The sequence below is a fragment of the Bos mutus genome, chromosome 2, assembly GCF_027580195.1.
Source record: "Bos mutus isolate GX-2022 chromosome 2, NWIPB_WYAK_1.1, whole genome shotgun sequence".
Taxonomy (NCBI): domain Eukaryota; kingdom Metazoa; phylum Chordata; class Mammalia; order Artiodactyla; family Bovidae; genus Bos; species Bos mutus.
In genome coordinates, this window is record NC_091618.1 from 55,890,440 (window position 1) to 55,918,043 (window position 27,604).

The 27,604-nt window shown below is 38.9% G+C and overlaps 1 protein-coding gene across 3 annotated transcripts in view; it reads right to left on the reverse strand.

The window, feature by feature from the left end:
• MYO1B (myosin IB) overlaps window positions 1–27,604 on the reverse strand; it is a 198,771-nt gene that overhangs the window by 42,656 nt on the left and 128,511 nt on the right. For all 3 annotated transcript variants that reach the window (XM_070388967.1, XM_070388956.1, XM_070388948.1), the window contains exons 8-13: window positions 18,160–18,258; window positions 15,679–15,782; window positions 13,989–14,136; window positions 13,595–13,713; window positions 8,227–8,313; window positions 7,362–7,427 (exon numbers count right to left, since the gene is read on the reverse strand). In XM_070388967.1, coding sequence (XP_070245068.1) covers window positions 7,362–7,427; window positions 8,227–8,313; window positions 13,595–13,713; window positions 13,989–14,136; window positions 15,679–15,782; window positions 18,160–18,258 — 623 coding nt within the window. The remainder of the gene's footprint in view (window positions 1–7,361; window positions 7,428–8,226; window positions 8,314–13,594; window positions 13,714–13,988; window positions 14,137–15,678; window positions 15,783–18,159; window positions 18,259–27,604) is intronic.

Sequence of the window (27,604 nt, forward strand, 5' to 3'; positions counted from 1 at the left end):
ATGTGTTTGACATATTCACTCAAAGACTTGGGGACAAATTTGGCAAGTCACCAAGACAGTGAAAAGGTTCATTGAGATCCAGGGCGCCCCTCCCCTTTCCCCACCACAGCGACCCCTCCCTGTGGTACACATGCTGTGTCCCCTTCAAATACAAACAAGAGGGATAGGAGAGTGTTCTGGAAACAGCCTAAGAACAAAAACTTGATTCTGACCTCAACCTGCTGCTTATAGAACAAAACCCCAAATCAATAGCACAGTCAATAAGACAGAAGCCAGCTTACTTCCTACAGAAACACCCTGCATTTTTCGCAAACCTACCTCACGGACCCCAAACATGCCATGAACTGTCTAAGAGTGATTCATTACTACTGAAAATGAAGGCAATCATATTTCCTGTGATTAATGTTTAGGTTGTTGACAGTGTCCCAAATTTTGGGGAAATGAGACTTCACAAATCATTAAATGTAAGTTGCAAAAATTTACAATTTGCAGAAAATTAAAGAACAGTCTGGTACTAGTTCATACAGGTGCAACTTGCACACACAGTTTTTCATTTATATAAGCATTAAATATCACCAGGTTCTTCTGCTCCCCTTTATAAAAGCTAAACTGGGTCAAGGAACCATCACATGAATATGTAGGCGCCAAAGCAGCTTGGAATTTGGATGTTTTTTGGCTTGTCGAGAACTGCGGGTGGCCAGCAATCCCTGCGCCGGTTCTCTCTTGTACACGACAGTCCTGTGAATCAAAGTCTCCAAAGGAGGAAGCAGGCAGGAGCATGTTCTCATGAATGACTCACCTCCTCTCCCTCCAGTTTTCTATCCATGCTCCACGCATGGAATTTTTCTCCATTGTCTAAAGCACATTCATCCCTAAAGACTGAAGGATAACACTAAAACTCTTGGCACAAGAACATACTGAATTTTCCATTAGACAATCCCCTTAAATGAAGCTCAGAACCACCCTTACCCTTGTTGGACTGCTCTAGAAACACAAGTAAACAGCAAAGTGTCTGGGTTCTATACCGTTCTACACTGTTTACAAAGTGTAGACTGGGGTAGTAAGCACTCATTGGATTTAGAGATATAAAATACACCAACATTTTAGAATCTAGGCCTTCTATTAAGAATTCTAGAGTTTGAGCCCAGCCTTTCAACATAAAAAAAAAAAAAATTTCATACTCCCAAAATTCATAGCCAGTTTTTACTCATGTCAACCATGAGCTTTCCACTTGTGATTTTGAAAGATCAATCAAAAATATTGGCCTGTTATCATATTTGTATATTCTCAGCAACAAAGAAGGCTAATGATGTCTTTTACTCTTTAAGACAGATATTTAAATCTTATACTCCTTATAAATAATAAACATTGAAAGGAAAATGTAAAATAAATGAGGTAGCTCCTTCAACTCCATCATTAGGATGGTGGTGGGAAGGAGTCTGCAGATGAACTAACCCACCTGCCAATGCAGGAGACACAAGAGATATGGGTTCGATCCCTGAGTCAGGAAGATCCTCTGAAGAAGGGCATGGCAACCCACCCAGTATTCTTGCCTGGAGAATCCCACAGACAAAGGAGCCTAGGGGGGCTACAGTCCATAGTGTTGCAAAGAGTCAGACATGACTGAAGCAACTTAGCATGCAGAAAATGTATGAAACAGGGGAGCAGTTCTAATTCAAAAGATCATAACTTACTTCAGCAAAAGCACTATTAATTACATATTTAATCGATATTTCCCATAGCTCAACACTTTCATCTGAGGTCAAAGTTTGGATGTAACAGGTTGGGTGGGGGTTCCATACTTTAAATACAATGGAGTCTTTTGCATAACAAATGAAATAGCACTTTTATCTAAAAGTTCTAAAACTTTGTAACAACACTGTTTTAGGAATTGGGCTGTATTATTGCTTTAAAGTGTGCTGTTGGTCTTAGCAAAGGTTTACTCAGTGGAAAACCCCTGGGCAGTCCCCATTTATAATGCTCTTCCTACAGAAAAATACAATGCACTTAACAATCCATTTTTAAAAATCACAATGTCAATAAGTGGGCCCCAGATCAAGAACCACTCCCCCCCCACCCCCGAAATTAACTTTGTAAAAAAAAAAAACAATCCTCAGAGTAAGAGAGAAACATTTAACATTAAAGATTCTCCTTTTCAAAAGACACTCACAAAACTGACTGACTGAAGCTATAGAAAACTTTCCTTTAAATATGTAACATTTTTCTTTCCAGTACCTACTCAAATATGAATATGGTCAATATTAGAAAAACAGCATTTCAGTTCTCTTAAATACTTTTTAAATATGCTTTGACTTAAAAAGTTATAGCGACAACAGACAAACAAGCATATACATATTATGAACTATATTAATTCTCACCATTTTCATTCTAAAATCTACTTTCAATCATCTCCTTCCTCTTCAACTATAAGTTCTCCAGCATATAAAGGACAAAATTAAATACAAAAAGCTGGAACAAAAGATGTTCCCTGCAACTAGAATCAATCTTCTTTTAAAAAGTATTTTAGAAAACAAATCCTATAATCATTAGATGAACTTACCAGTTGGTCTCACACTGACATTTCCCCAGGTATTAGTTAGATTCTTTAATTTGAAACTATCATAGCACCTCGCCTATCACGGCCTTATGATATATGGCCACTTTCAATGAGGTTCTGAGATCAAGATGAGTAAGAATGCCTGATTGCAAATAACAGCATTTGGCCTGTGGAAAACTAGCTCAGTCACATGAGAGGTAAAATATTCAGTCACTGCTGTCCTGCTTTGGTCTACAGGACACTAATAAGAGTTCCCCAGTAAACCACCTGTCCACTCTATTAGATAAGTACTTAGAAAAGAATTGAATCAATTTAGATTGTCCAGCATTGTTCTGAATTCAGTTTCACTTTTTTTTTTTTTTTTAAAGAATAGCATTTGCTACTTTATGGAGATGCTATAAATATTCCTCAGAAATCTAAGGGCATGTTTTCAGTTATAAGAATATCCAAGCTGAATTGTGAAGATTTGGAGTGTCTGGATTATAATTCTCTTCCTTTGCAAAACTGAATACATTCTACCAGGATGTATAGCTAGATTTTTCTCCTCAATGAACTTTAATTCATTTCACCTTATTTTGGTATCAATGTTCCACTAATCTGTTTTCCAAACTAACATCAGATCACGTGTGGCCAGCAAGGCTGAGCCATTCACCCAGCTGAGACTGGAATGTTTTGCAGTCAAACGCATGTGTCATCATCCCATGGTTTAATGCATCAGTTTCCCTCTTCCGTTTAGAGACAGACCAAAGTAAATGAAAGGTTTCCACCAGCTCAGCTGAAAAACATTCTCATGGGAACTGTCAGTAGGGTCAAGAGGCAGAATTAGAAACATTTAAAAAAATTCCTTCTAGTCCTGTACAATTTTTAAAGTGATGCCCAGGGCTTTCCAAAAGGCAGGACCTTAATTCACTGAATAAAAAATAAAGAATTTTCTCTACATTCTATGAGTTTATTTTCACTTGAGTATAAAATATCACTGAAATTTTCATTTTTGCACTGATGCGGATTCTAATGCCTCTTCTTAGGTCATCCTCTTAGCCCTTGCACATGAGCTTATGATACTTTTATGTCCTCAATAATCTGGGTTCCTAGTGTTCAACCTGATAAGCTCTGACATTTCCACATGTTCCAATTTTGCTGAGAATCCAGAAAAATGTATAATAGGATCTGGGGTATTTGTGTGAATACATTAAAAGAAAAAAAACAAAAAACTTTCTAATTCTGAATCAAAAAGGAGGTAAACGTATCTTAAAAGAGCCCAACCAAATCCCTTCTCTGCCTTTGCCCCAAATAAGTTTATTTATAAAAGAACTAATGCATAGATTGTTAAAAATCAAGATGCCTGAAAGATTAACTGAGAAGGTTTAGACAGGAAAATGGAGAGAACAATTAACTATAATGAAAAACAAATCTTAATTCTCTCAAGAAATTGGCAGGGAGGGTCCCCATTTACTGATTTACGGCATGGAGAAGGAAAATTAACTTCTAAAGATTTTATGGACATCATAAGATTTGCTGTAGACATACGACTGGTTGGATCTGGTCTGTTTAAAAAGAGTAAAATATAACCGATTTGGTTTTAGGAACATTATATACACACAGATTAGGTTTATGTTAAGATGAACTGTGGGTGAGGCAGGGCATGTAGTGCAGAGGTCAAATGGCAAGGACCCCATATACGCTTGGAATTTACACTGAAGATTCCTGTTTATAAGAGCAACCTTGATGGCACATTGGAATTACCTGGGAGCTTGAAAATACTGCTGCTTGGATCCCACACCCAAAAGTTCTGATCTATTGGTCTGGGGTGCAGCCCGGATAGTTGAATTTTCCAAAGTTCCCCAGGTGAGTCCAACGTGTAGCTAAGTTTGAGAACTACTGAACTGGAGTCATGATAGAACATTGGGTTGCCTTCATCTTCCAGTAAGCTCTAATTAGCCGTGAGAACTTCAGAACTTTCTTCTGAAGAAAGGAAGGCATTTAGAAACATAATCCAGGCATTTTCAGAAAGTCCATAACTATAACAACGTTGAGAAAAATGGTGATAAAACTTGCAGAAGGAAAGCATGTTCGGAAAGGTAGGCTTGTAGAAAAACCTGAATTAACCATAAATGAAAAATATTCCTGGATTGCTAAAGGGTGTTCCAATCAGTGCTAAGTTACAGGAAGTTTCCACTTGGAACATCTAAATTCTGTTATGATTAGGTCTGCTTGTTTGTTGTTCGTTGGTTTAGTCACTAAATTGTGTCAGACTCTTTGTGTCCGCATGGATTGTAGCCCACCAGCCTCCTCTGTCCCACGTAATTCTCCAGGCAAGAATACTGGAGTGGGTTGCCATTTCCTTTAGCAAAGGATCTTCCTAACTGAGGAATCGAATCTGTGTCTCCTGCATTGGTAGGCAGATTCTTTACCACTGTGCCACCAGGGAAGCCGAATTAGGTCTATAATAAACATTTTAAAGAAGAAATCTAATTTCCTGCTTAGAGCTTCCTACCAAAGAGAGGATGTGTCCTCAGCCAGCAACAGACTCTCCATCTTAGGACCAACACCATAAGCTCCATGCAGGCAAGGAACATCTTTGCCTTGCTTACCACCAGTATTCTGGCTCATTGGAGGTACTGAATAAACCCTGGCAAAATGACTCCCTCACTTACACATGGTCAAACTGCTCATGAGGTTTAACTCAGGAGGACAGGGCACGGCAGGTCTCCCCAAGGCTAATTAGAGCTTACTGGAAGATGAAGCCAACCCAGTGTTCTATCGTGACTCCACTATCTTATTTAAAAAAAGGATCCATGTACTGTGACAGGACACTAAACACTCGCCCATTGACAAGGATCAATGAATTTTTTCTGCCAAAGCAATAATAAAATTAATTTGATTTGAGAAATATCAATGAATAGAGTTTTTTTCTAACTTTCTAGTGACATCTCCACTTTTGCCCTGCACATGAAACCATCTAAATGAAGATAAGCAATGTGCTAGGTAAGAAACCACTTTCCCTGCCAATGGTGAAGAATGACTTGACATTTAGTGCCCATCAAGTGACAGTAACCTGAGGTTTTGCTGGAAAGAAATTAATTTTAGCACCATGACTTCTGAGTCTACTCAGGCAATCCTTCTCATGCACAAATACCAAATTCTTCCTCTTACTAAGGGACCAGGAGCTCTCCTTTTCAGAGTCTGCTAAAAGGACACCAATATAAGCAAACACTGTGCTGAAGGGCAGTCTTCAAGGGCAGCAGGAAGCACAAAGGTCCCCTGCATTCTTTTACCAGCACACAGATGAACCCTGGGAAGGCGCCCTACAATGCCCAGGAGCTTAGCATGATGACAAAGGTGTAGAAATAGGGAGCATTTCAGAGACTTAAAGCATTTGGGTTTTTTCTTTGTCTCCAGATACTGGGAACATGTGAGTTTGGGGAGAAAAGTAAAGAAAAGCCCAGTAGAAGGCCTTTTTAAATTATTTATCAAAGAGGCCTAAGATTTAGGTCCTGAGTCTGACATATAGTAGCCACATAACCTTGGGATAGTTACTTGACCTTCAAAGCTCTGCTGCTGCTGCTTTTTTTATAAAAGGAGAAATAATAGCAGCCACTCCATGAGACTATTGTGGCAATTAAATCAGACAATGTACATAACACTACAATTCTTGCATATCGACAGTTCTCAATGATTATTTCCCTCTAGCTGTTAAATATGGAACATGATAAAGCAAGGAGAAGGCATGATCCCCAAAGTCAATGTTGTAAGAAAAAGGCATTTACTAGAAAGGCCTGGCTGAGCTGCAGGAAGCGAGCTGATGTCTTTTTTGTGACCCTGTGACGCTGATACTTGGAACATGTAAATTCTTCGGGTGGTCACTCTGGGTAGGGCCTCGTTGTTTAAAGGAATTCACAAATTACTGGTGGGGAGAGTTAAGATCTACTCATTATTTTTCCTGAACCAAACTAAAATACCAGTCCTAAAAGTAAGGCTCCTTTAGGTCTCACTTTAAGTGAGAGTCCTTTAAGGATGCCTGCTGCTGCTACTGCTGCTGCTAAGTCGCTTCAGTCGTGTCCAACTCTGTGCGACCCCAGAGATGGCAGCCCACCAGGCTCCCCCGTCCCTGGGATTCTCCAGGCAAGAACACTGGAGTGGGTTGCCATCAGGTCCTTAAAACAGCTTCTAAATGCCAAAGTTAGCAAGGGGGTAAATACGAAATTCTAATATAAGTCTATCATGTTTAAATATTTAACTTGCAATGAACATGGAGTCTTTTAAAAAATTTCATTATGAACTTTTAGCTAAAAATTTCTTTCAATCTTTGCAGCAGAAGTCATAAGATTACAGTTGGATGAGACCTGGATAAGACCCAACAAAGCACATAATGCAGACACTCTCTGCCTGAGTCCTACAGAGATGAAGTAACCAGCTCTGGCCAGGCCACAGCCAGCCTCTGGCTCTCCCATTTCTGGCTCTTTTTACGGCACCATCCTATCTGATTTTCAAGCAACCTACAAATGAACAAATATTAATAACTACAGACATAACGTCTATATACTTTGTTAGGAATTTCACAGTAAGAATTCTGAATTTGCAATTTCAAAAGTCAAATACTAATACAAGAAAACAGCACAGTCTCCAAAATATTGGATCTCAGCTCTTAACATATACACACACACATACAACTGTTACATCTTTACAAAAGTTATTTGTAGATTGAGTCATATTAATTATATTAAATGCTGTCTATAGAATACATGATTTAATCTCCAATTGTTTCACAAAATAAAGATAATAATAACAATAATAAGCAGCTCACCTCAAAAATTTCGAAGCCATAAATGTCCAAAACACCCATGACTTTCTTTCTCACTTTTGTCTGTGCCTTAAAAATAGTTTCAAATTGAAGGGTTAATTTAAGCATTACATATAACACTAAAAGCATAACAAGGACTATAGACATAGATTACAAGTTAATTGTGTCTCAGGCCTAGAAGAATAGAATTTAGGTTTTTTTAAAACACATGAAAGAGGAAAGCCAGTTTATATTTGAAAGTGTTTATTTGAAAACTCTAAACAAATTTAGTATTTAAAGTCTTTCTTAATTTCTTTTTCTTATATTTAATTTTATATTTTAATTATATAAATTTTAATTTATATAATTTTAATAATAGATGATTATTTTGATTATAAAATGATAATCATTTTATATGATTATAAAATTTTAATAATAGATGATTTAAAGAAGGAATCATTATGCTTTATCAGGTGCTATATTAGATGCTTAATTATAAAAAAAGAGACTCAAAACCATCTAGTCCAATACTCTCATTTTCCTGAAGAACATATTATAGCTAGACTGATCCAGTGACCTCTGCAGCCAAGTGTGCATAACTAGTCACCAGATGAGTCACAGCCAGGACCCAGGATGCTCTCTTCTGCAGTAACTCTGCAAATACCATTAGACTATTCACTGGTGAGATTTCTCATAACATGCATGCAAAACAAAACAGAACTGCTGACAAATTTCAATCCTAAGCAAGGTAAATGCTTTTCAAGGAACAATCTCGGTAAGTGCTAATCAATTACCTGATTATAAAATTAAAATATCCTTAACGTAATGTTTATATTCTTCATACCACTTATTACAATTATTTATTTATCTGTTTATAGAGATTCAGTACCTTAATGCTTTCATTGATTCGATTTACCAGCCATGAAAACAACCTGCTGTAGAGGTTTTTAGCCAGAGCATCACGGGCATAATAAGCCTATTAAAAAGAAAGAAAAACTCAATACCCACAATTACCACAATGCTTAATTTCAATAAAATAATGAAGATCTTTTAAAATGATATTGAAAACTCTTTTATTTCAAATTTCTTTTCAGAGCATTTTTATTGTACTCTGGATGAACAGTCAAGCCATTAAGAAAACTGGGAAAATGGCTTATACCCAGTTATTATACTTTTTTGCATCCCAGGAAATTAATTTTAAACACTGCAAAGGCTTTCTCCACAAGGATATTCATCTCAGTGTTAATAGAACAGAGACAAATCACAGGCAATTTAGATGTCCAACAACAGAAGCATAGTAAAACAAATAAATAAGCACCTGGTGGAAGGGAAGTTACACAGCCATCACAGAATGATTGTTATAAAAATCAGATAATGAAATGAAAAATTCCTATTGTGCTTTGTGATAATAAAAAGTATACATTTATTATAATAACAACTATTTTTTTAACTATTAGATGTAGGAAACTCAAAGGAAATATACTGAAAATGGTTTTGACTGATGAGCTCTCTAATTATTTTTCATCAATCAGTCTTTTGAGCATTTAAAAAAACTTTCGTAATAGGCAGTGTAACAACATGTTGTTGGATAATACTTTGTATAATAAAAATAAAGTGCTTTCATTTGGTTGTCTGTTTGAAAGCTGTTCACAGCTACTTAACAAAGAATAGGTAGAAGACATGGACGTCTCTCTGACCTTGATTTAGAATACAAAGGTTGGAGAAAGTTGGGTTTGGTCAGGAGACCTAACAGACCCTAAGCAAACATCCAGGCTGCCAAGGGTGTGCAGGAGTACTAGTGATACGTCTGATACCATTGCTCTGCGGACAGGCCTGGAAACGGGGAGCAGGAGCCCAGGAAGAAATAGGCCCCAGGAAAGAAGAGGTTCTGTTGCTGTTTTTAATACTAGACATATGTGTGTACTCCATTGTTTATAAACAGAAAGTTGGGCATTACAGTTCAAGTGAATCATTTTTATTTTATAAAGAACACAATATACTAGATTATGTGAACATTCTTTCTCTACAATTCTTCTTTAAATGAAGTGTGACAACTTTAATAACAGACTCACTCCATGGTAACTATACTACAGCTGGGAAGAGAGTACCTTTTCCCTTTATCTGATACTTCCATGCTAATCCCAAACCCATCTCCCTAAGTCTCAGGCAGCTACTTCAATATGGGTTAGAAAATTCACCTAGACGTTGGTAAAAAAATAAAGCCTGACTGTCCGATACTATACATGGGGTGGGGGCTGGGAGGCAGAGGGAATAATTCCACAGAAGAAAATGTTTATAAAATGCTGACACAAAGACAGAATGTTTAATTTAGAAGACTGGTCTTTCTCCAATACCCTTTCTTCTAGGTTTTGTTCTGTTTTTTTTTTTTTTTTTAAATAGATAATTTAAGTGCCTAGAACAGTGCTTGGCACATAGTCTGCAGGTGTATTTTGAAGTGTCCTTGTCCTCTTCTATGGCCTCATAAACCTAGATAATTCTTTCTTAATCCTTTCCCCTTTCTTCTTATAAGTTCGAGTCATTTCCAAACACTACTTATTTATAAACAGACCCTATTTCATCATCACATCATCCAGCTCTCCTAACCGTATGCAATTTGCTATAAACAAACCACTGTTTCAGTATGCAACTGAATGAATACTGACAACTTATTCTGGTAAACTGCTTTTATTTTTTAAAGTATAACCACTGACAATCTTAATCGTCCTTGTTTTGCTCAAAAACTTATTTAGAAGTCTCAAACTCAGATGCTTTTAGGGACTGCACAATAGAAATCAATGGGAAATAGTGGGGTCCAAGTGAGATGGAAACTGCATTCCAGGTTAAAGGAACTCAACTTCAAAATTTAAAAAGCAAGCTAACACAAGCCAAAAACAAATAAGCCAAAACCACAATTTCCTCAAATATTCATCAAATAAAGTACACCTACTGAGCTGTATCTGGCCTCACGGATGTCAGTTTGCTACCTGTAGTTTCTTGGGTCTGACTGCTGCCACCTCATCTCCACAGTAACATCCTCCAAAGGACGGATTATTCCCATATAAGGATCGTGAGTAAGGTGTGTAGAAATAAGGGAAGACGCCGAGTGCACAGACTCGCCATCTCAGATTCTAAGCACAAATGACATGACTGTTTCTGCAGTTGATGAAGCTCTTAGAGAAAAACCCCAGGAGGAATCTGCTTCCAAGATGATGTCCAGTATCAGGAGTGACCCAGGACAGTAGGGTAAGTGGAGACACAGAGATGCATGGCATGGGGCCCACCTTCCGGGAGCTTAGAGAGGAATATAGGAGGTCAAACAATCAAAGGGCAAGTTCTAAAGGAGTTTGCAGGAGAAAAACAAGTTCAGAAAAGGAATAATCGGAGCTTTATGATTGCAGAAGGCTTCCTAGATGAGGTACAATTCAAGGACCATCTAGACAGCAGAAGGAATTAGCAATTACATGGATAAGCAGGAGCAAAGACCCCAGGTAGAAATGAGTATGGCATTTAGAGAACTATCAGGGAATAAACTGGGAGAAGTCATTTAGGGTCAGATGACAGGGACTCTGGGAGCCAAGGCGCAAGTATGTGGTAGAAGCTGAATAATAACTCTGTCTTGAGTTTCTGTTATTTCAATATTAGTCATTCCATCTGGGGAAAGATCTAAATGCCTTGGGGAAAATGAGGCATAGAGCAGTAAAGATGATAATGGGGCCCAAGAATTGAAGTTATGAGGAAAAGGTAATAAAACAAATCACATCTTGTAGGAATAAAAATCTTTTAGGCCATAAGACTGGTGGAAACAAACTCCATGAATCCTACAACAACAATAAAAAAACTAGAATAAGAAGCTGAATAATCTGAGATCTCAAGCCAATTTTTTATGTCAATGGTTAAAAGAATGGGGGAAAGTTTTACCCTGTAATGCAAGGTGACCCAAAATTATAAATGTAAGAGGCACCTGGGTCTGATTTCTGTACAGGATCATTAAAATGCAAGAATAAAACACACACTAAAAAGACAGAAATACATCCATATATATTCCATATATATATATATATATATGAAATATTCCTAAAGGGCCTCTTAAACAGATGTTTTCTCACCGCATCACTATATACTTCACCATCCCCACTCTGTTGAAATATTCTCAAAATGGGACCTCGGGATGGACAGTAGCAGCAGCAGCAGCAACTGGGAATTTGTTAGAAATGCAAATTCTCCCATCCTACCTCAGACCTACTGAACCAAACACTGCAGGGGGTATGACCTGCAAACCGTGTCTAAGAAAGCCTCCAGGTGATTCTCATGCACCCTCAAGTTGGAGAACCGCTGTTGCACACAATCCGCTCTGACATCATTTCTAGCCATGTAGCTCTGAATCCTCTTTACATATTTATAGCCTTAACCAAGCCTGATCAACTCTTTTCTACTATGTACGCCAAACCTGGCTCCTCTCACACTTTTCTTTTTGAAATACCATTTCGTCTATTCTTTATACATCTAATCATTCAAAGACTGGCTCAGAAATCATGTTCTTATGTCCCTACTAATGGTCTACCCGGAGGCTTCCGCTGTGTGGGCTCTCAACCAATTTTTCTTGATGAGGCAAGTGACTCACCATCTGACTTTGAACGAGTGAGGTGGACAAGGACAGACACCGTAGCAGTAGTAGTAACTTAGGAAGAAGGACACATAGCAGTTCTAGCTAGAAAGGGATTGTTACACCTCAAATTTACATAATTATAAAGCTATAGTATTTTCATAGTCAAAACTGCTCATCTTAAGTAAGAAATCAATGTTGAAAGAAAGCTAAAAGCATGTATGTGTTTTGGGTTAGTAAGAAAGTCTAGCTCAGAGCAGTAGAGAGACAGACTAAGCCCACTCTATGTCTTGCAGATGCTTAAGGCTACTTACAAGGAGGATGAAAATACAGCTAGACAGAACAGGCCTGAGTGGGAAAAATCCTGAGTTAACCGTTTCATTCTAGCCCAGATCAACAGTGACTGGTGGGACAGTGTCTAAGCCATAGAACAAAGGGTTTATATTGAAAAGGTCTATACAAGCTCCTACATATACAAGCATGCTGGAATACATCTGTTCATCCATCCTTGAACCAAAGGAGAAAAGACATAAGCAACTCAGACTTGTGTCTTAGAAAGACTCCACTGGCCTAAGTGTGGAGGGTGGAGGGTGAACAGTAAGAAAGGCAGGGAAGCCAATCTGGTCATTTAACCACAGCCAGCTTCCCCCCACTGTCTTCTCCAAATCAATAATGGTGCTTGGGCCAAAAATGTTGGGAGTCACCCTTGACTCTTCTCTCTTTCATCTCACACATATCAACGCATCAGCAAATCTTATTGCATCCCCTTTCAAAATATACTTCTCATTCCACTGCCGCCATCTGGTTCAAAAGCCACTATCGACTCTGGGTTAGCACACAACTGCGCACTCCCCTGAGTTATGAATGTGTAACCCCCTCCCCCAAATCCATATGTTGAAGCCCCAGTGTGACGGTATTTGGAGGTAGGGGCCTTTAAAAGGCAGTTAGATTTAGATGTGGTGGTGAGGCTGGAGTCCCCATAATGGGACCGGTACCCTTAAAAAGGGATGAAGACACCAAAGCTCACATTTGCTCACTCCTTCTCTCTGCCATGTGAGGACACAGTAAGTAGGCAGGTGTCTGTATATGAGGAAGAGGGCCCTCAGCACAAATTCGACTATGTTGGCACTCTAATCTCAGCCTTCCAGCCTCAAGAACTGTGAAAAATAACTGTTTTTGTTTAAAGAGAATACAGTATTCTGTTAAAGCAGCCAAAGTGACTAAGACACCCTCTGTCCCTTACACTCTGCTGTCTATACTGCAGCCAGAACGACCCCTTACAAGGCAGATCATACCACCTGTGCTCACAACTCTCCAGCTATTTCTCAGCTCACTCAACCCCTCTGCCCTGAACACTATGGGTCTCCCTTACTCTGCTCTACTTTCTTCTCTGTCCATTGCACTTATCACCGGCTAGCTTGCTATATGAATTTTCTAGGTCTACTGCTTTGTCTGGCTCCTCCTGACAAAATTTTAAGCTCCACAAAGGCAGGGATCTTTGTGTGTTTAGTTTACTCTGTACCCCTAGTGCCTAAAACAATGCCTAGAATATAATACGACAGGATAATAGTCTGAAAAATAAAATTTTTGTTTCCACTTATACAAGATTCTGAAGACTTTAAAAACTCCCTTCTAGACATTATGTTTCACCCACCTGAGCCACATTCAGTGTAGTTGAAACTTTCTCTTGCTTGGCCTCAACCGTTCGGAAGCTGAAAGCTCGCTCTAGAACTGACTGGTCAATGCCGGTCAGCTCGCAAATTTCTTTTAACTCTGTTGTAGGGGGAATGGTCACAAAGAGTTACTGCATATCTGCTGCTAATAATCAATCACTTTCAAGGCTTACAGCGTTCTTTCTAAATCATTTTCAAATCAATCAGTGTAAAATATATAAATTAAAAGACTTCAGACTGAGCTGTAATTACATTTCTGCTCGGTTTCACTAGAAAGTTTTTTCAACTCAAAGTAAGTTTTACTTTCTACATTAAAAACTGGGCAGAAGTTCAAAGTCAGTTTTGCTCAACAGGGCCCGTCCTCCACTGACTTACCATTTTTATCTTTGATCTTGCTTTCATCTAAGCCATTCACTCGCGATTCAGGCTTGAACTCAATGTTCCCCAGCTTCAACACCGCAGCCACCACCTCCAACACAGACTCAGCTTCATGGTCCATGAAACCCACAATCTGCATGGCATTCTAGGGGAGAAAAAGCAACTGTTTTCTGTCTGCAGTTCTCTATTATTTAAAAAAAAAAAATCATAAAACAGACTCCCCTCTGAAAAAAAATCAAAAAGACAAAGTGTCCCAGAGTAAACTTTCCAAAAGGCAAAACTAACATCATATGGAAAAATCTGAACGAACTTTGTGGCCAACCTAACAATGAATGAACTGAATTAGCACCAATGAGGGGCTCTATCTTGCTCAGTGGTTTCAAATTCTGATTCAAGGAGCCCTGGGGTATTTCATGGGCTGTGGCAAAGAGGAAGATAGAGGGAGAGAAGGTGGAGAGCTGAGCCCTCGGTTCCCACTCCAATTCCAACCACAGCAGCTCTGTGTGTGTGTGTGTGTGTGTGCGTGTGTGTGTGTCAGCAGCTGTGTGCGTGTGTGTTTTCATACTGGTGTTCTGCTGCTAGAAACAAAACCAAGCAAAAAACCTTACGTAATCCCCGACCAAAAAACCTCCTCATTTATTTTACATATGAGAAAAACTGTGGTTTGCAAAGGTGAAGTGCTCAATTCCAGGAACTATGGGTAATAAGGAACATTCGTCCAGTCATAAATTTTTATTGTGTGCCAATGATTTGCCAAGCAAAGTAATCACAGAACTGGTCCCAAACTTAAAATCATGACCAGGGATCAACAGGCTTCCATATGAGGCTGTTCAGACAACTTAGAAAAAATGATACTCTCAAGAAACGTTTTCTTTTTGGAGAACAGCCCAGTTTGCTTGCTTACTTATTTACTTCCCCCCACCCCAGTCAATCTACCTATTTATTTATAATGACTAGGTTACACAGCAATGGGAGTACTATAAGATTTATCATTCTAGAAATTTCAAACATACACAAGTCTAGAGAGCAGGAAAAGAACCACATGTTATATTCACTCATCCCTAAAGATGAACTGATTCCAATCTTATTTTATCTATAATCCAGCCTATGCCCACCCCTGCCACTATTGCAGCTGTATCATCTGGAAGTAAATAACAGTTAGCAGGATCATTTCCTAATAGAAGCAACTTTCCAAGTGCCTCAGAAACATAGAAAGCAGAATTTAATTTAAAATAATTTTTTTTTCTAATGAACACAAATGCTAATTATTCTGTTTTATGGAGGATTTTTCAAAAACTATATATAAACATGACTTTCTGTCTGAAAAATAGATTTGACTTAACATAATTGTAGGACAGTTTTCACATGTGGAAATTAACTACTGAGCATTGGTTATAAATACATTTGGAATTTCAGTACAATATAAAAAGTCAAACCCCAAAATAGATAAGAAAGCTCCTTTTGATAAACAGTAAAATTGCATGCTCCAATAAAGCCTGGCCTTCTCAATACCGTATGACTATTGAGCTAGTAAAATATCAAACTAATAAAAATACAATAAATTCTATAATTATAAAACCTTTGGGAGCATGAGTTAGGAATCAAAGAAAAGTCCAAACTTTAACAATTCTGATTGAGCAATATAACATTACCCATTTTAAAGAGTAATAAAAGCATTACATCTTACCCTAACGGTTCTGAAATTTGCTGCATCATCCACTCCATTAACTTTGGCCGAGTCCAGACTCAGGTAGTTATATCTGCTGAAATCCCGCTCAAGTTTAAGCTTATCTATTGAATCACACATACGAGTTGATAAGTTACTTCAATAAATCTAATCATCTTTAACATCTCATTCCTTTAACCCTTCAGATAAAAGACTTTCATACTATGCATTGAACCAAAAGAACAGAAATAAATGGTATCAACTCAAATATATAAGTAATAGTATTTGACCAAAATCAGCTTTATCATGTGTACATATTTCAAACTTTTTTTTTTGCAGGCCCTTTCCATATTTGGATATTTATCTTCAATGCGCTGTTTCCTTATAACATATGATGTCTGCCTAGTGATTCTCCCACTGTTGGACACTTGGATTTTCTCCAGTTTGTTATAATAAATAAAAGCCAGTGATTAATGTCTTCACACAAAATATTTTTTGGATTCTTTTGAATGATTCCATTGGGATGTAATCCAAAAAGTGGTGTGCCTGGGCAGCAAAGTCTGATCATTTTATGACTTCTTCTGCTTTGCCAACTAGTCCCCCAGGAAAAAGTCCTCACTTTGAAGTGATACTCAGAAGCTCTAGACAGATCGATCAGTCCTGACAACTCTGCCAGCTTTATCCTCTTCAATAACTTTAGCTAATACATGTGCAGGGGCTACTTCAGTGCTGCTTCAATTTACATTTATTGATAATTAACATCTACTTCTGCTTTATTGACTATGCCAAAGCCTTTGACTGTGGGGATCACAACAAACTGTGGAAAATTCTTCAAGAGATGAGAATACCAGACCACCTGACCTGCCTCCTGAGAAATCTGCATGCAGGTCAGGAAGCAACAGTTAGAACTGGACATGGATCAACAGGTTCCAAATTAGGAAAGGAATATGTCAGGGCTGTATACTGTCATCCTGCCTATTTAACTTATATGCAGAGTACATCATGAGAAATGCCAGGCTGGATGAAGCACAAGCTGGAATCAAGATTGCCAGGAGAAATATCAATAACCTCAGATATGCAGATGACACCACCCTTATGGCAGAAAGTGAAGAAGGACTAAAGAACCTCTTGATGAAAGTAAAAAAGGAGAATGAAAAAGTTGGCTTAAAACTCAACATTCAGAAAACGAAGATCATGGCATCTGGTCCCATCACTTCATGGCAAATAGATGGGGAAACAGTGGAAACAGTGACAGACTTCATTTTTTTGGGCTCCAAAATCACTACAGATGGTGATTGCAGCCATGAAATTAAAAGATGCTTGCTCCTTGGAAGAAAAGTTATGACCAACCTAGACAGCATATTAAAAAGCAGAGACATTACTTTGTCAACAAAGGTCCAACTAGTCAAGGCTATGGTTTTTCTAGTAATCACGTATGGATGTGAGAGCTGGACTGTGAAGATGGCTGAGTGCCGAAGAATTGATGCTTTTGAACTGTGGTGTTGGAGAAGACTCTTGAGAGTCCCTTGGACTGCACGGAGATCCAACCAGTCCATCCTAAAGGAAATCAGTCCTGAACAGTCATTGAACGGACTGATATTGAAGCTGAAACTCCAATACTTTGGCCACCTGATATGAAGAACTGACTCATTGGAAAAGACCCTGGTGCTGGGAAAGGCTGAAGGTGGGAGGAGAAGGGGATGACAGAGGATGAGATGGTTGGATGGCATCACCAACTCAATGGACTTGAGTTTGAGTAAACTTCGGGAGTTGGTGATAGACAGGGAGGCCTGGCGTGCTGCAGTCCACAGGATCGCAAAGCATCGGACATGACTGAGCGACTGAACTGAACTGAGTATGAGGGTAATTTTTTCCCCAAGTGTGTTGATTTTCCGTAGCTCTTTTTGTTTAAACTATTTGTTCAAAACTTTTCATCACTTAGTTACTGACTACTGGATACTCTCCTGATGGACTTATAATAGTTCTCTAAAATATCTAAAGGTCATATTTTTATCTCTTGTATCAGTTGCAAATGTCTTTTCCACTATTTTTAAATTGTCACTGAGTAGTATGTTTTTATATGATTATACTCATCTACTGCTCCCTGCTAACTTCTCTCCAAGTGGACTAATTATATTCTTCCATTTTGTTTTTTTTTTAATAGATAATGAGCCTCTCCCCCAATTTTTAGCTCTTTTAGCAACACATCTGAAACACAAATTATAGTCTTCCATTTTATTTTTTTTTTATTGATAATAAGTCCTTCCCCCAACTTTTAGCTCTTTTAGCAACGCATCTGAGACATGTTCCAGTACCTGGTGAGGTACTACAGAGACAGATACCAAAGACTGCAAGGCGGTAGAAGCCAACCCATCGTGTTCTTCCCTTCAAGTGGAATCATGGAAAAATTTTAAGAGAAAAAGAGGAAAATCATAAGGGACACTTCTTCTTTGGATGCTGCAACAGTAAAAATTAAATTAAAACACAAAAACAGGGACTTACTGAGAAGCTCTTCAGAGGCACCAGAAAGCAGCTGATAAAACACATGGAAGTTTCTTTCGCCTCTTGGCTGCTTAACAACTCGAGATTTCTCTAAAAGATCTAAAGAGAAAAAGAATCAAAAGCATAATACAGCATTAATCTCACTTTCATATACACTGTGCTTCTTTCTCTTCCCCCTCAACTTTCTTTTTCATTTTCTGTTTTGTACTAATAAAGTAATAACAGAAGCTACATTTTCAGTTCTACTTTCAGGAAGAAGCACAACTCTATCTAGAACCACTAAATTAAACAAACCAGCTTCCAGTTGAACAATAGTGAATATGCAAAATAAGTTCAACAATACAATCAACAAGCTGATTAAAGACAACACAGCTTTTATAATAATATTCTCTTGATTTTATATATGATGACACTGCATGCATGCTAAGTTGCTTCAGTCATGTCCAACTCCTTGCAGTCCTATGGACTGTAGCCTGCCAGGCTCCTCTGTCCATGGGATTCTCTAGCCATGAATGCCAAAGATCCCCTCCAGAGGATCTTTCCATCCAGGGATCAAACCCAAGTTTCCTGCATCTCCTGAATCAGCAGGAGGGTTCTTCACCACTAGTGCAACCTGATGACATTAGGTTCTTCAATATGTAGTATTACAAGTCCAAGTAAGGAAATGCAGCCATTCAGTTAAGAATTCACTGAAGAGTTATAATGATAACAAATTAAATATTTTTGATATTTTATGCTATGTGCTTTATAGACATTATTTCATTGAATCCTCCTCATCATTTTGTAAGGTATAACTTCACAGATGAAAAAACTGACAGTTCAAGTGCTTAAGAAAGATTTGAAATCAAGCCATCTGACCCCAGTGCTACCTGGCATAAGAGAAGCAAACCTCTTTGATCTCTTGAAGTCTTAAAGAATGAAAGGTGGTTCTCATTTAATGGAATCTGGTGTTATCTGACAGTATACTTTCATTGATGCTGGATAATTTTTTCATGCTGTAATTGACACATTATCAAATTTTCAGGAAGGGAGGGAGGCAGACAGGGAGAAAAGAAGGGATGAATACCAGCAAGCCAACCAGAAAGGCACCACTGTGGCAGAAACAGAGAGTGGCAAAGTACAACTGCAGAGAATATTCCTACCTAGAGTCCTGTTTATCACTGACCAGCAATATAAAAGAGGGTCTGGATTCTGTGGTCAAAGGCCAAATTTACTTATAAAATTATGCATCAGTGATCCCATTATTGAGCACTAATTCTAGAGAACAGACACATTCGATTTACCATCAGACTGAAATCTAAACATTATCCAAAAAATTAGTAACGGAGAGTACAGTGTGCAATTTCACAGGGACTTTTCCCTGAACTTCTTAACTCGTATTTCTGGAAACCTTACCAGCACAAGAGGAGGAGTTTAGGGAGAGTTAAAAAGTGTAGATTCAATGAACAGGGACGTCCTAGGGTGTTCCAAATACATGAGGCCATTTGTAAGAATGAAGAGATAGGTTAAGAGGATACATAAAGTTGACAGAAAGAACAAAAACATGTAAATACAAAAATTATTAAGAACAAGATGCTGCAGAGATTTCATCTTCAGCTCTTACTTGACTTGGACAACTGCAAATGCCCTCAAATCACAGATGGAGAGTACTGAAGACTTCATATTTAGCCAAAAAAAACTGAAACTGAAAAGCACAAGTGAGATAAAATTCAAAAAAGGATTGTGTAATAGTCCTCCTGTCTAAGGACTGAACATTTCAATCAATAAATACTGACATCCAAGGCAGCAGACAGAATAAACAAAACAGGTAAGGATAAAAATATATGATGGCACTCATCATGGACCAAGCTCCTCTGGGGTCCTAAGAGTACCAGCACAGTTTTAGAAGAAAGAACTCAGTGCCTGGGTAGAGTCTTCACTGAGACACTGCTGCTGCTGCTAAGTCTCTTCAGTCATGTCCAACTCTGTGCGACCCCAGAGACGGCAGCCCACCAGGCTCCCCTGTCCCTGGGATTCTCCAGGCAAGAACACTGGAGTGGGTTGCCATTTCCTTCTCCAATGCATGAAAGTGAAAAGTGAAGTGAAGTCGTTCAGTCGTGTCCGACTCTTAGCGACCCAATGGACTACAGCCTACCAGGCTGCTCCGTCCATGGGATTTTCCAGGCAAGAGTACTGGAGTGGGGTGCCATTGCCTTCTCCGCATTGAGACACTAACTAATCCTAATTCCTCAAGCCTAGAAGAAAGTACCTACATGAAAAACAGAAACAAATGCTCCAGTTTACTTCATCCTTTCATGAAGCTCACTTACTGCTCACCCACCATATGACAGAATTACCTGGGATGAGCCCAGCACCGACTACACCCCTGAAGACCTTCTTCCTCTGGACCTACAACTGTCACACCTACAGCTGTCTCAATCACTCTCACCACTCAAACCAAGGGCAGCAGCTTTGTCTAAGGGGGGCTGCCAACACCCTTGAGAGAGACAGCAGAAGGTGGGGATGAGAAAGGCAGAATGACCATGTGTCCTTCACCTGTGAAAGCCTGCAAAACCCAGGCTCTCCCCATAGCACCAAGAATCCCACTATGCTGCCCTCGCCTCACGGGGCACCTCAATGATGATGACGAACAACTGTTCAGTGCCACTCACCCAGTTACACTCCACAAGCAAACTGTACTACTTACTTCAAGACACGAAATCAACTTCAGAGCCTGTGACAGGGACACGCTGTGCAACAGCAACACGGCCAGCCTCATGTTTGGCACATTTGAACACATGCTCACACACAATGGGGAGCTTAGAAACAGTGATGGTTGTATGATTCAGCAGATAAGAGTCACCAAGTTAGTGAATGATATCCGCTTATGCAGTGTGGAAAGGAATGCTGGCCAGTATACTCCTTGTACCACACATCCTGATATAATCAGTGATCACTATCACATTCAAATCTGAAACATAATACAACCTGAGTTTAAAAGAAAAAGTGCAGGAGGGGAAGTACAAGGAAACTTTCACTGACCTTTTGCTCCGCATTCAATACTTTTCATTTATTATCATACCTCCTCTGAAGTTGATTTTACAAGCCCCATATTGTAGATGAGAAAACGAGGCAACACATTGTTACTAAGCGACAGAGCCAGAATGCAAAGCTTTAGGAGACTAAGGTATCCTGCTTATGCGCTTTATAATTTTCTTTCAAACAGAACGCTAAATCCATAAACACTTGGAAAGGCTGAGACTATTCTTCACAAAAAATGTTTGACTTCACCTAAGCAACTTGATCACAAAGTGAGAGCCTTTTACTACAAAGCAGTTAAGGGTTTTACCACGTAAAATGCTATGTCGATTATCCCAGAGCTTATTTCTTTATGACTTTTCTTTAAGTTATAAGCTTCGAGGCAGAAAAGTAATCAGGAAAATGTTTGCTCCCAAATAATTTACTAGTGCTTAAAGCCATTCCCTATTCTATTTTTTAAATGTGCGTGCACCAACATAACCTAACAGCATGAAGCCATATCAAATAATTACTCAAATAAATTCAATTCACTCTAAGGATTTGCCACCTGAACATTTAAATTTATTTAAGTATGACCCTGACTTAAGGCAAAGCAAAACACTGCCACGGCCTCCTCTTTTGTTTTAGATGCTTCTGCTACCACTGCTAACAAGACTGCACCTCTGCTAACAAGACTTAATAAAAAGGAGTACAGGATACACCAGATATTTAATAGAGAAACAGTAAAATAATCTCCATATATTCCATATATTCCAGTGAAGCTACATTCCTCCCTCAAGACACAAATCTAAGTTCATATTAAATTTGATATAAGTGAAAGTGTTCATCACTCAGTTGTGTCTGACTCTTTACGACCCCATGGACCATCGCCCACCAGGCTCTTCTGTCCATGGGATTTCCCAGGCAAGAATACTGGAGTGGGTAGCCAATCCCTTCTCCAGGGAATCTTCCTAACTCAGGGACCAAATTCACGTCTCCTGCTCTGCAGGCAGATTCTTTACTGTCTGAGCCACTAGGGAAGCCCATTTGATATCTGATATAAATTTAAGTTTAAAGGGAAGAAAGAAACCTATGAAGACATTCTAAAGGGGAAAAGCAATGGGAAGGGACAAAGAAATTCTGGAATCAGAACTTCCCCCCTGACTCCACCATGACACTGACACCTGACTATTAACAGCACCAGACCAATTGAGGGGCTTTCTTAGTTTTGACTAATTACTTGCTAGTTCATAGCTGATACATGTGCCTGGCACTGAGACAACCTCCCTAAGGCACAAGAAATGAAAGAAGTAAAATGTCCATGTTTGCACCTGTTAAAAAAGAAAGTCTTTTAATAAGCCAAGGAATAAAAGAACAAGTAGTGGTTTCAAAGAAGAAAAAAATTTCGCATTACTTGGAGTATAACAGTTAAAGGATTAGATAGCAGGATCAAAGTTTCTTTACTTGACATATAATCTCTCTTCCTGGACAGAAAAGAAAAAGAAATGGTCCAAGATCTTGATTAAAGCTTATAGAAGAATCAGCTTTGCCTGTTTTGCTTGTAAGGCAGGAATGACAATGAGCCCTGCTCCTCTCCACAGATACACACTAGAAAAAAGTGAGTGGCACTGAGGACTTCCCAGGTGGCACAGTGGTAAAGAATCTGCCTACCAATGGAGGAGACACAAGAGACACAGGTTCAATCCCTGGGTCAGGAAGATCCCCTGGAATAGGAAATGGCAACCCACTCCACTATTCTTGCCTGGAAAATTCCATGGGCAGAGAAGCCTGGTGGGCTACAGACCATATGGTCACAAAGAGTCGGACATGACAGAGCAAATGCAAGTGCATGCACGCACACATGTGCACAAACACACACACACACACACACGGCTTTTCCAATGGATCTATGTCCCTTCCCTAATGCGAAATGATACAGTTAGCAGTAATTAAGGACCTGCCACCTAAGTAACAACATTTATCTCCATATGGACTCTGCTGCCATGGATCACCATCCCTGAAGAAAAAATGTCAAATAACCAGTGATTTACTGGGCATAACTGATGGTAATTTCAATGAAAAACTTGGATTATGAACAAATGTTTGTTCATACATTGGGGTATATATTCTAAAATCAACTCTACAGTGTATTTTTGGAAATATAAAACATTACCCTCAAGATTGACAATTAGGAAGTTTCACTAAAGACAAGCTTTAAAGTAAAAAAGATGGGGCAAATATCTTCTTACAAATCACTCCCTGTGCCCACGTATTATACTAAAAGAAAGCAGACATGGGTGCTCACTCCAGGGCTCTCTTTCAGCCCGGGTCTCACACAGACCTCTGTGTGGCTACATGTCCCAGACTTTGCAAGCCCTAAAACACCTGGTATGATAGTTTTTTCCCATATCTCCACCTCCACGCAGCATTTTCAAGAAATCAGCTTAAAGTTCTAACTCAAAAGTCAGAATCCTAAAGTGATAAATCAGTACCAAAGATAGTTGGACATGTTGCATTAAAAGTTGTTAAAGGGCTCTCAGTGTCTACACATAAAAAACCAATTTGGGGTTTGAAACCCTAAGAAAATGTGCCTTATTATCTACCTGATTAACTATGGGTTTTTTGCTAGAATCTGGTTCCATATATATAGCACGTATGCATTTTCACCACGGATTTTTTTCTAATACAAATTTAAAATTTATCTAATAACTGAAAAATTACTCATGTGTCTATGTATCGGAATCTAAAATTTGATGCCCGACCCTGAAATAAAATTAATGAAATATCTAGTCCACAATATCTTATTATTATACACACTATTCTAATAAATCCCAATTCATTTCTTAATCTGAGGTTAATTTAGACATATGTGAACATCTGATTTCTTCTATAGTATTGTATGTAGTCTTATTTCATGATAAACATGCAGTCTTTTCTTTTCATGGTAAACATATTTTTATATAAGAAAGAATACCAAAGTAAAAATGAGACAAAGCATCTACTTTTATATAAAGCCATCCATTACAGAGGAACAGAATTGCTCTCTGAAATTTCAGCTTTATTGCTACAGATACTTCACAACCAATGGTGGATTATTTCTGTCTTCTGGAGGGCTATTAAATGTCAAAGTGCTAAAAAAGCCCAGCCTTGAATTATAAACTAGGTGATGTACTGCCTCAGTACATCAGATTTTGATGAATTTTGACTCTAAAGAAGACAGATTACAAACAGACCCTATTTATTTATAAAAACAGACCTTGAATAGTCATTAGCTGTTGAGAACTGATTCATGTACAGGAAAGTCCCCAATTCCACCTCAATACATAACACACACACACACACACACATACACACCAAAAACAAAGCAGATTCAAGTTTCCTTTAGGAAGTGTTGTAACAAGCAGTTCTGCTCCCAGTCACCCACTCATCATCAATTAAGCCAAAGGTATAATGTAAAAGGAAGAAAAAAAGCTATAAATCTCAAACAACTTAAAAAGAGTAAAATTATATTCCATATGCTACAAAATGGCATGAGTGCGCCATACATATGGACTAAACAGCAAGCCATGAGATAGCACATAAATTAATTGCATCAAAAATTCAAAAGAAATGTAAAAGAAAAGGAATTCAAAAAGCAATTCCTTCTACCCATCCCCCTCATCTTTCTAGTAAGTAAGGTGGGCATTTATTCCTGCTTTCTGAGTCCATGTGGAAGGATTTTCCGCAATTAACTCCCCAGCCCAGGAGACCCTGACTCACTCCTCCGCTTGGCAGGAGGAAATACACCTCTGAGCAGCGAAGTTTGGAGAAGAAATGGGCATGTGTGTACAGCTCAGTCCTCTGGTTCCCCACACTGTGCACATTCCGCTCCACTCCCCAGGGGCTGCTCAGTGTGGTCGATACCTGCCCACCTGCCAGAGGACTACTAGCACCCCTCTTGGTGATAAACCAAATCACTTTCTTCAACCTTGCCTCTACAGTAATAAAGCTGCCTTCTCTCCAGCTTGATTCCTATGCCTATTTCTCATGCGTTTCCAAACTGTGTGGGGAAAGCACATTACTTATTAGACTTCTGTCTTAGTTATTTACTTTCCACTGCATAGCAAAGGTCCCAAAACCTACCAGCTTAGACCAATATCATTTATTAACTCATGAGTCTGAGAGTTAGCTTTGTAGTTCTTCTGATCTAACCCAGGTTGGCTGGCAGCTGGCTGACCTAAGATGCTCTCAACTCATACGTCTGCTGGTTCATTCCATGCGTCTCTCATCATCCAGCTGACTCACCCAGGTTCATACACATGAAGGTGATGAGACAGTTCCCCAGAGAAGCAAGAGAGGACAAGTCCCAGCACAGAACCAATTTTCAAGTTTGTCAGTGCACCATATTTGTGAGTTGTTCCACTGACCAAAACAAATCTCACAGCCAAGCCTTATGTCATGAGAGAAGGGACTACTGCAGAGGGTGGATCCAAGCTGAAACACTGTTGTGGCCATTTCTGTAAACAATCCATTGGGTTTAGGCTTTTTAAAATAAAATGGTCACCGATTCTTTCCACACTCTTCCCACTGAGAGGTGCAGTCCACATCCCCCAGCACTGAAAGTGAGCAAACTTGTGCCTACATGGACTGAAGAGTGTCAAAGTAACACTGTACGATTTCCCAGGTTCCTCGGGCTTCTTCCTCGTTCTTTCAGTATGTCAGTATGTTCCCTTTCGGGGCACTCCCTCTCAGAACCTAGCCGGCCTACTGTGAGAAGCCCAAACCACCCATGGCCACACGTAGATGGCCCTCAGTCTAGCTGAGCCCAGTCCTTGAATGATCCCAGCACAGAAGCCTGACATGTGAATGACAAAGACCCCAGAGGACTATGACCCCCACCATTTGTGTAAGTCTTCCCCAACACTGGGGAAGTCCATGCAGCTGAAGCTCCATATGCTGTAGTGACAAGCCAGCTCTGCTGACTCCATCTGAATTCTTGACCCACAGAATCCAAGAGCATATGACAGGGTGTTGTTTTACTCCACTAAGCCTGGGGTGGTTTACTGGGCAGTAATCATAACTGGACCACACACCAACTTCAACATTTGCTTTCGTTCATAATCACAGGATTGTGTTACTTTTTTCAAGCTGAACAGACATCAGCAACAGAGAAGTTTGATTACCAACAACTCTGTTAGCCTTTCTGGGATTTAGATAAAGTATTTTTAAATGATTAGCATAGAATTTTCAGATAAAATTATCCAATGAAGAAGCAGCTTTATTATTCAATAAATTTCTCTGTGTCGAATTGTACTTGTTGCACACTAGGTACTTACACGTAGTTAATTCAACAATTATATAATAGACATCAGACACTATTTTAGTTACTGTCATTCAGCAACCATACAAACTAAGTCTCTGTTATTATAGGGTAGGGTATATATTGGTCTGGGAGCTAGAGACCATCAACAAATAAGTACAATGAAAAGAAGCTAACGTTTACTGAGTGCTTACTACATGCCAGGCCCTGTTACAAGCGCTTTGGATGTTAACAAATTATTCACAACTCATCACAATTCTATGACATTAGCACTATTACCCTCATTTCAAAGATAAAGAAATGAAGGCACAGAGAATTAAGTAATTTGTCTTTTTGTTTAGACATTGGCACACACATGATAAATCACTGAGAGCTGCATACGTAAGATCATGGATATGACCCAAATAATAAAGCAGGAAAACACAGAGCCTACCTATATTTAACCAATTCCATCCTCGTCTCCAGCATTTACTGAGCACCTACTGTATGCCAGATATCACCCTAGGCTCCTGATACGTTACTGTGAACAGGACAATTTTGTCTCCTGTCCTTACAGTTCCCTCAGGTATATATGCACACTTGAAATCTTGAGGCTTCTTCTTAGTATTGGATTACCAAAAAGTTTGTTCAGGTTTTCCTGTAAGATCATATGGAAGAGCCCAAATGAACTTTTCGACCAACCCAATACATCTGTATGCTTTTTAGGAAATAAAATCCCTTGAGACTTGTACCATATTTTCTGCACAGTCTGAATTGCCTTTTACTGCCATAACTATAAACAAGTATCTATAGCTATTAATAAAAGCAACAGGTTTCCAAACATTTTAAGTTCATAACATTAGGTCCAAAATCCTCGAATGTAAATGTATAAATTTTATGAGATCAATAAGCATTAACAAATAGTAGAAACAGTACTTCACATCAGCCAAAAATCTGGATATGCATCCATATTTTATCTTCTCTACTTAAGTAAATGTTTGCCATTTTCTCTTTTTGTAACACCTCTCTCCTAATGACACTAATCTCAGAAACACATAGCTTTCAAATGAGATGAAGACAAGTTTTACAGCACAACTCTCTTAGAAAGATAGAGTAAGTTATTGGGCTTTTTCCCCCCACTTCCTGGGTACACAATGGGCTCAAGTGATC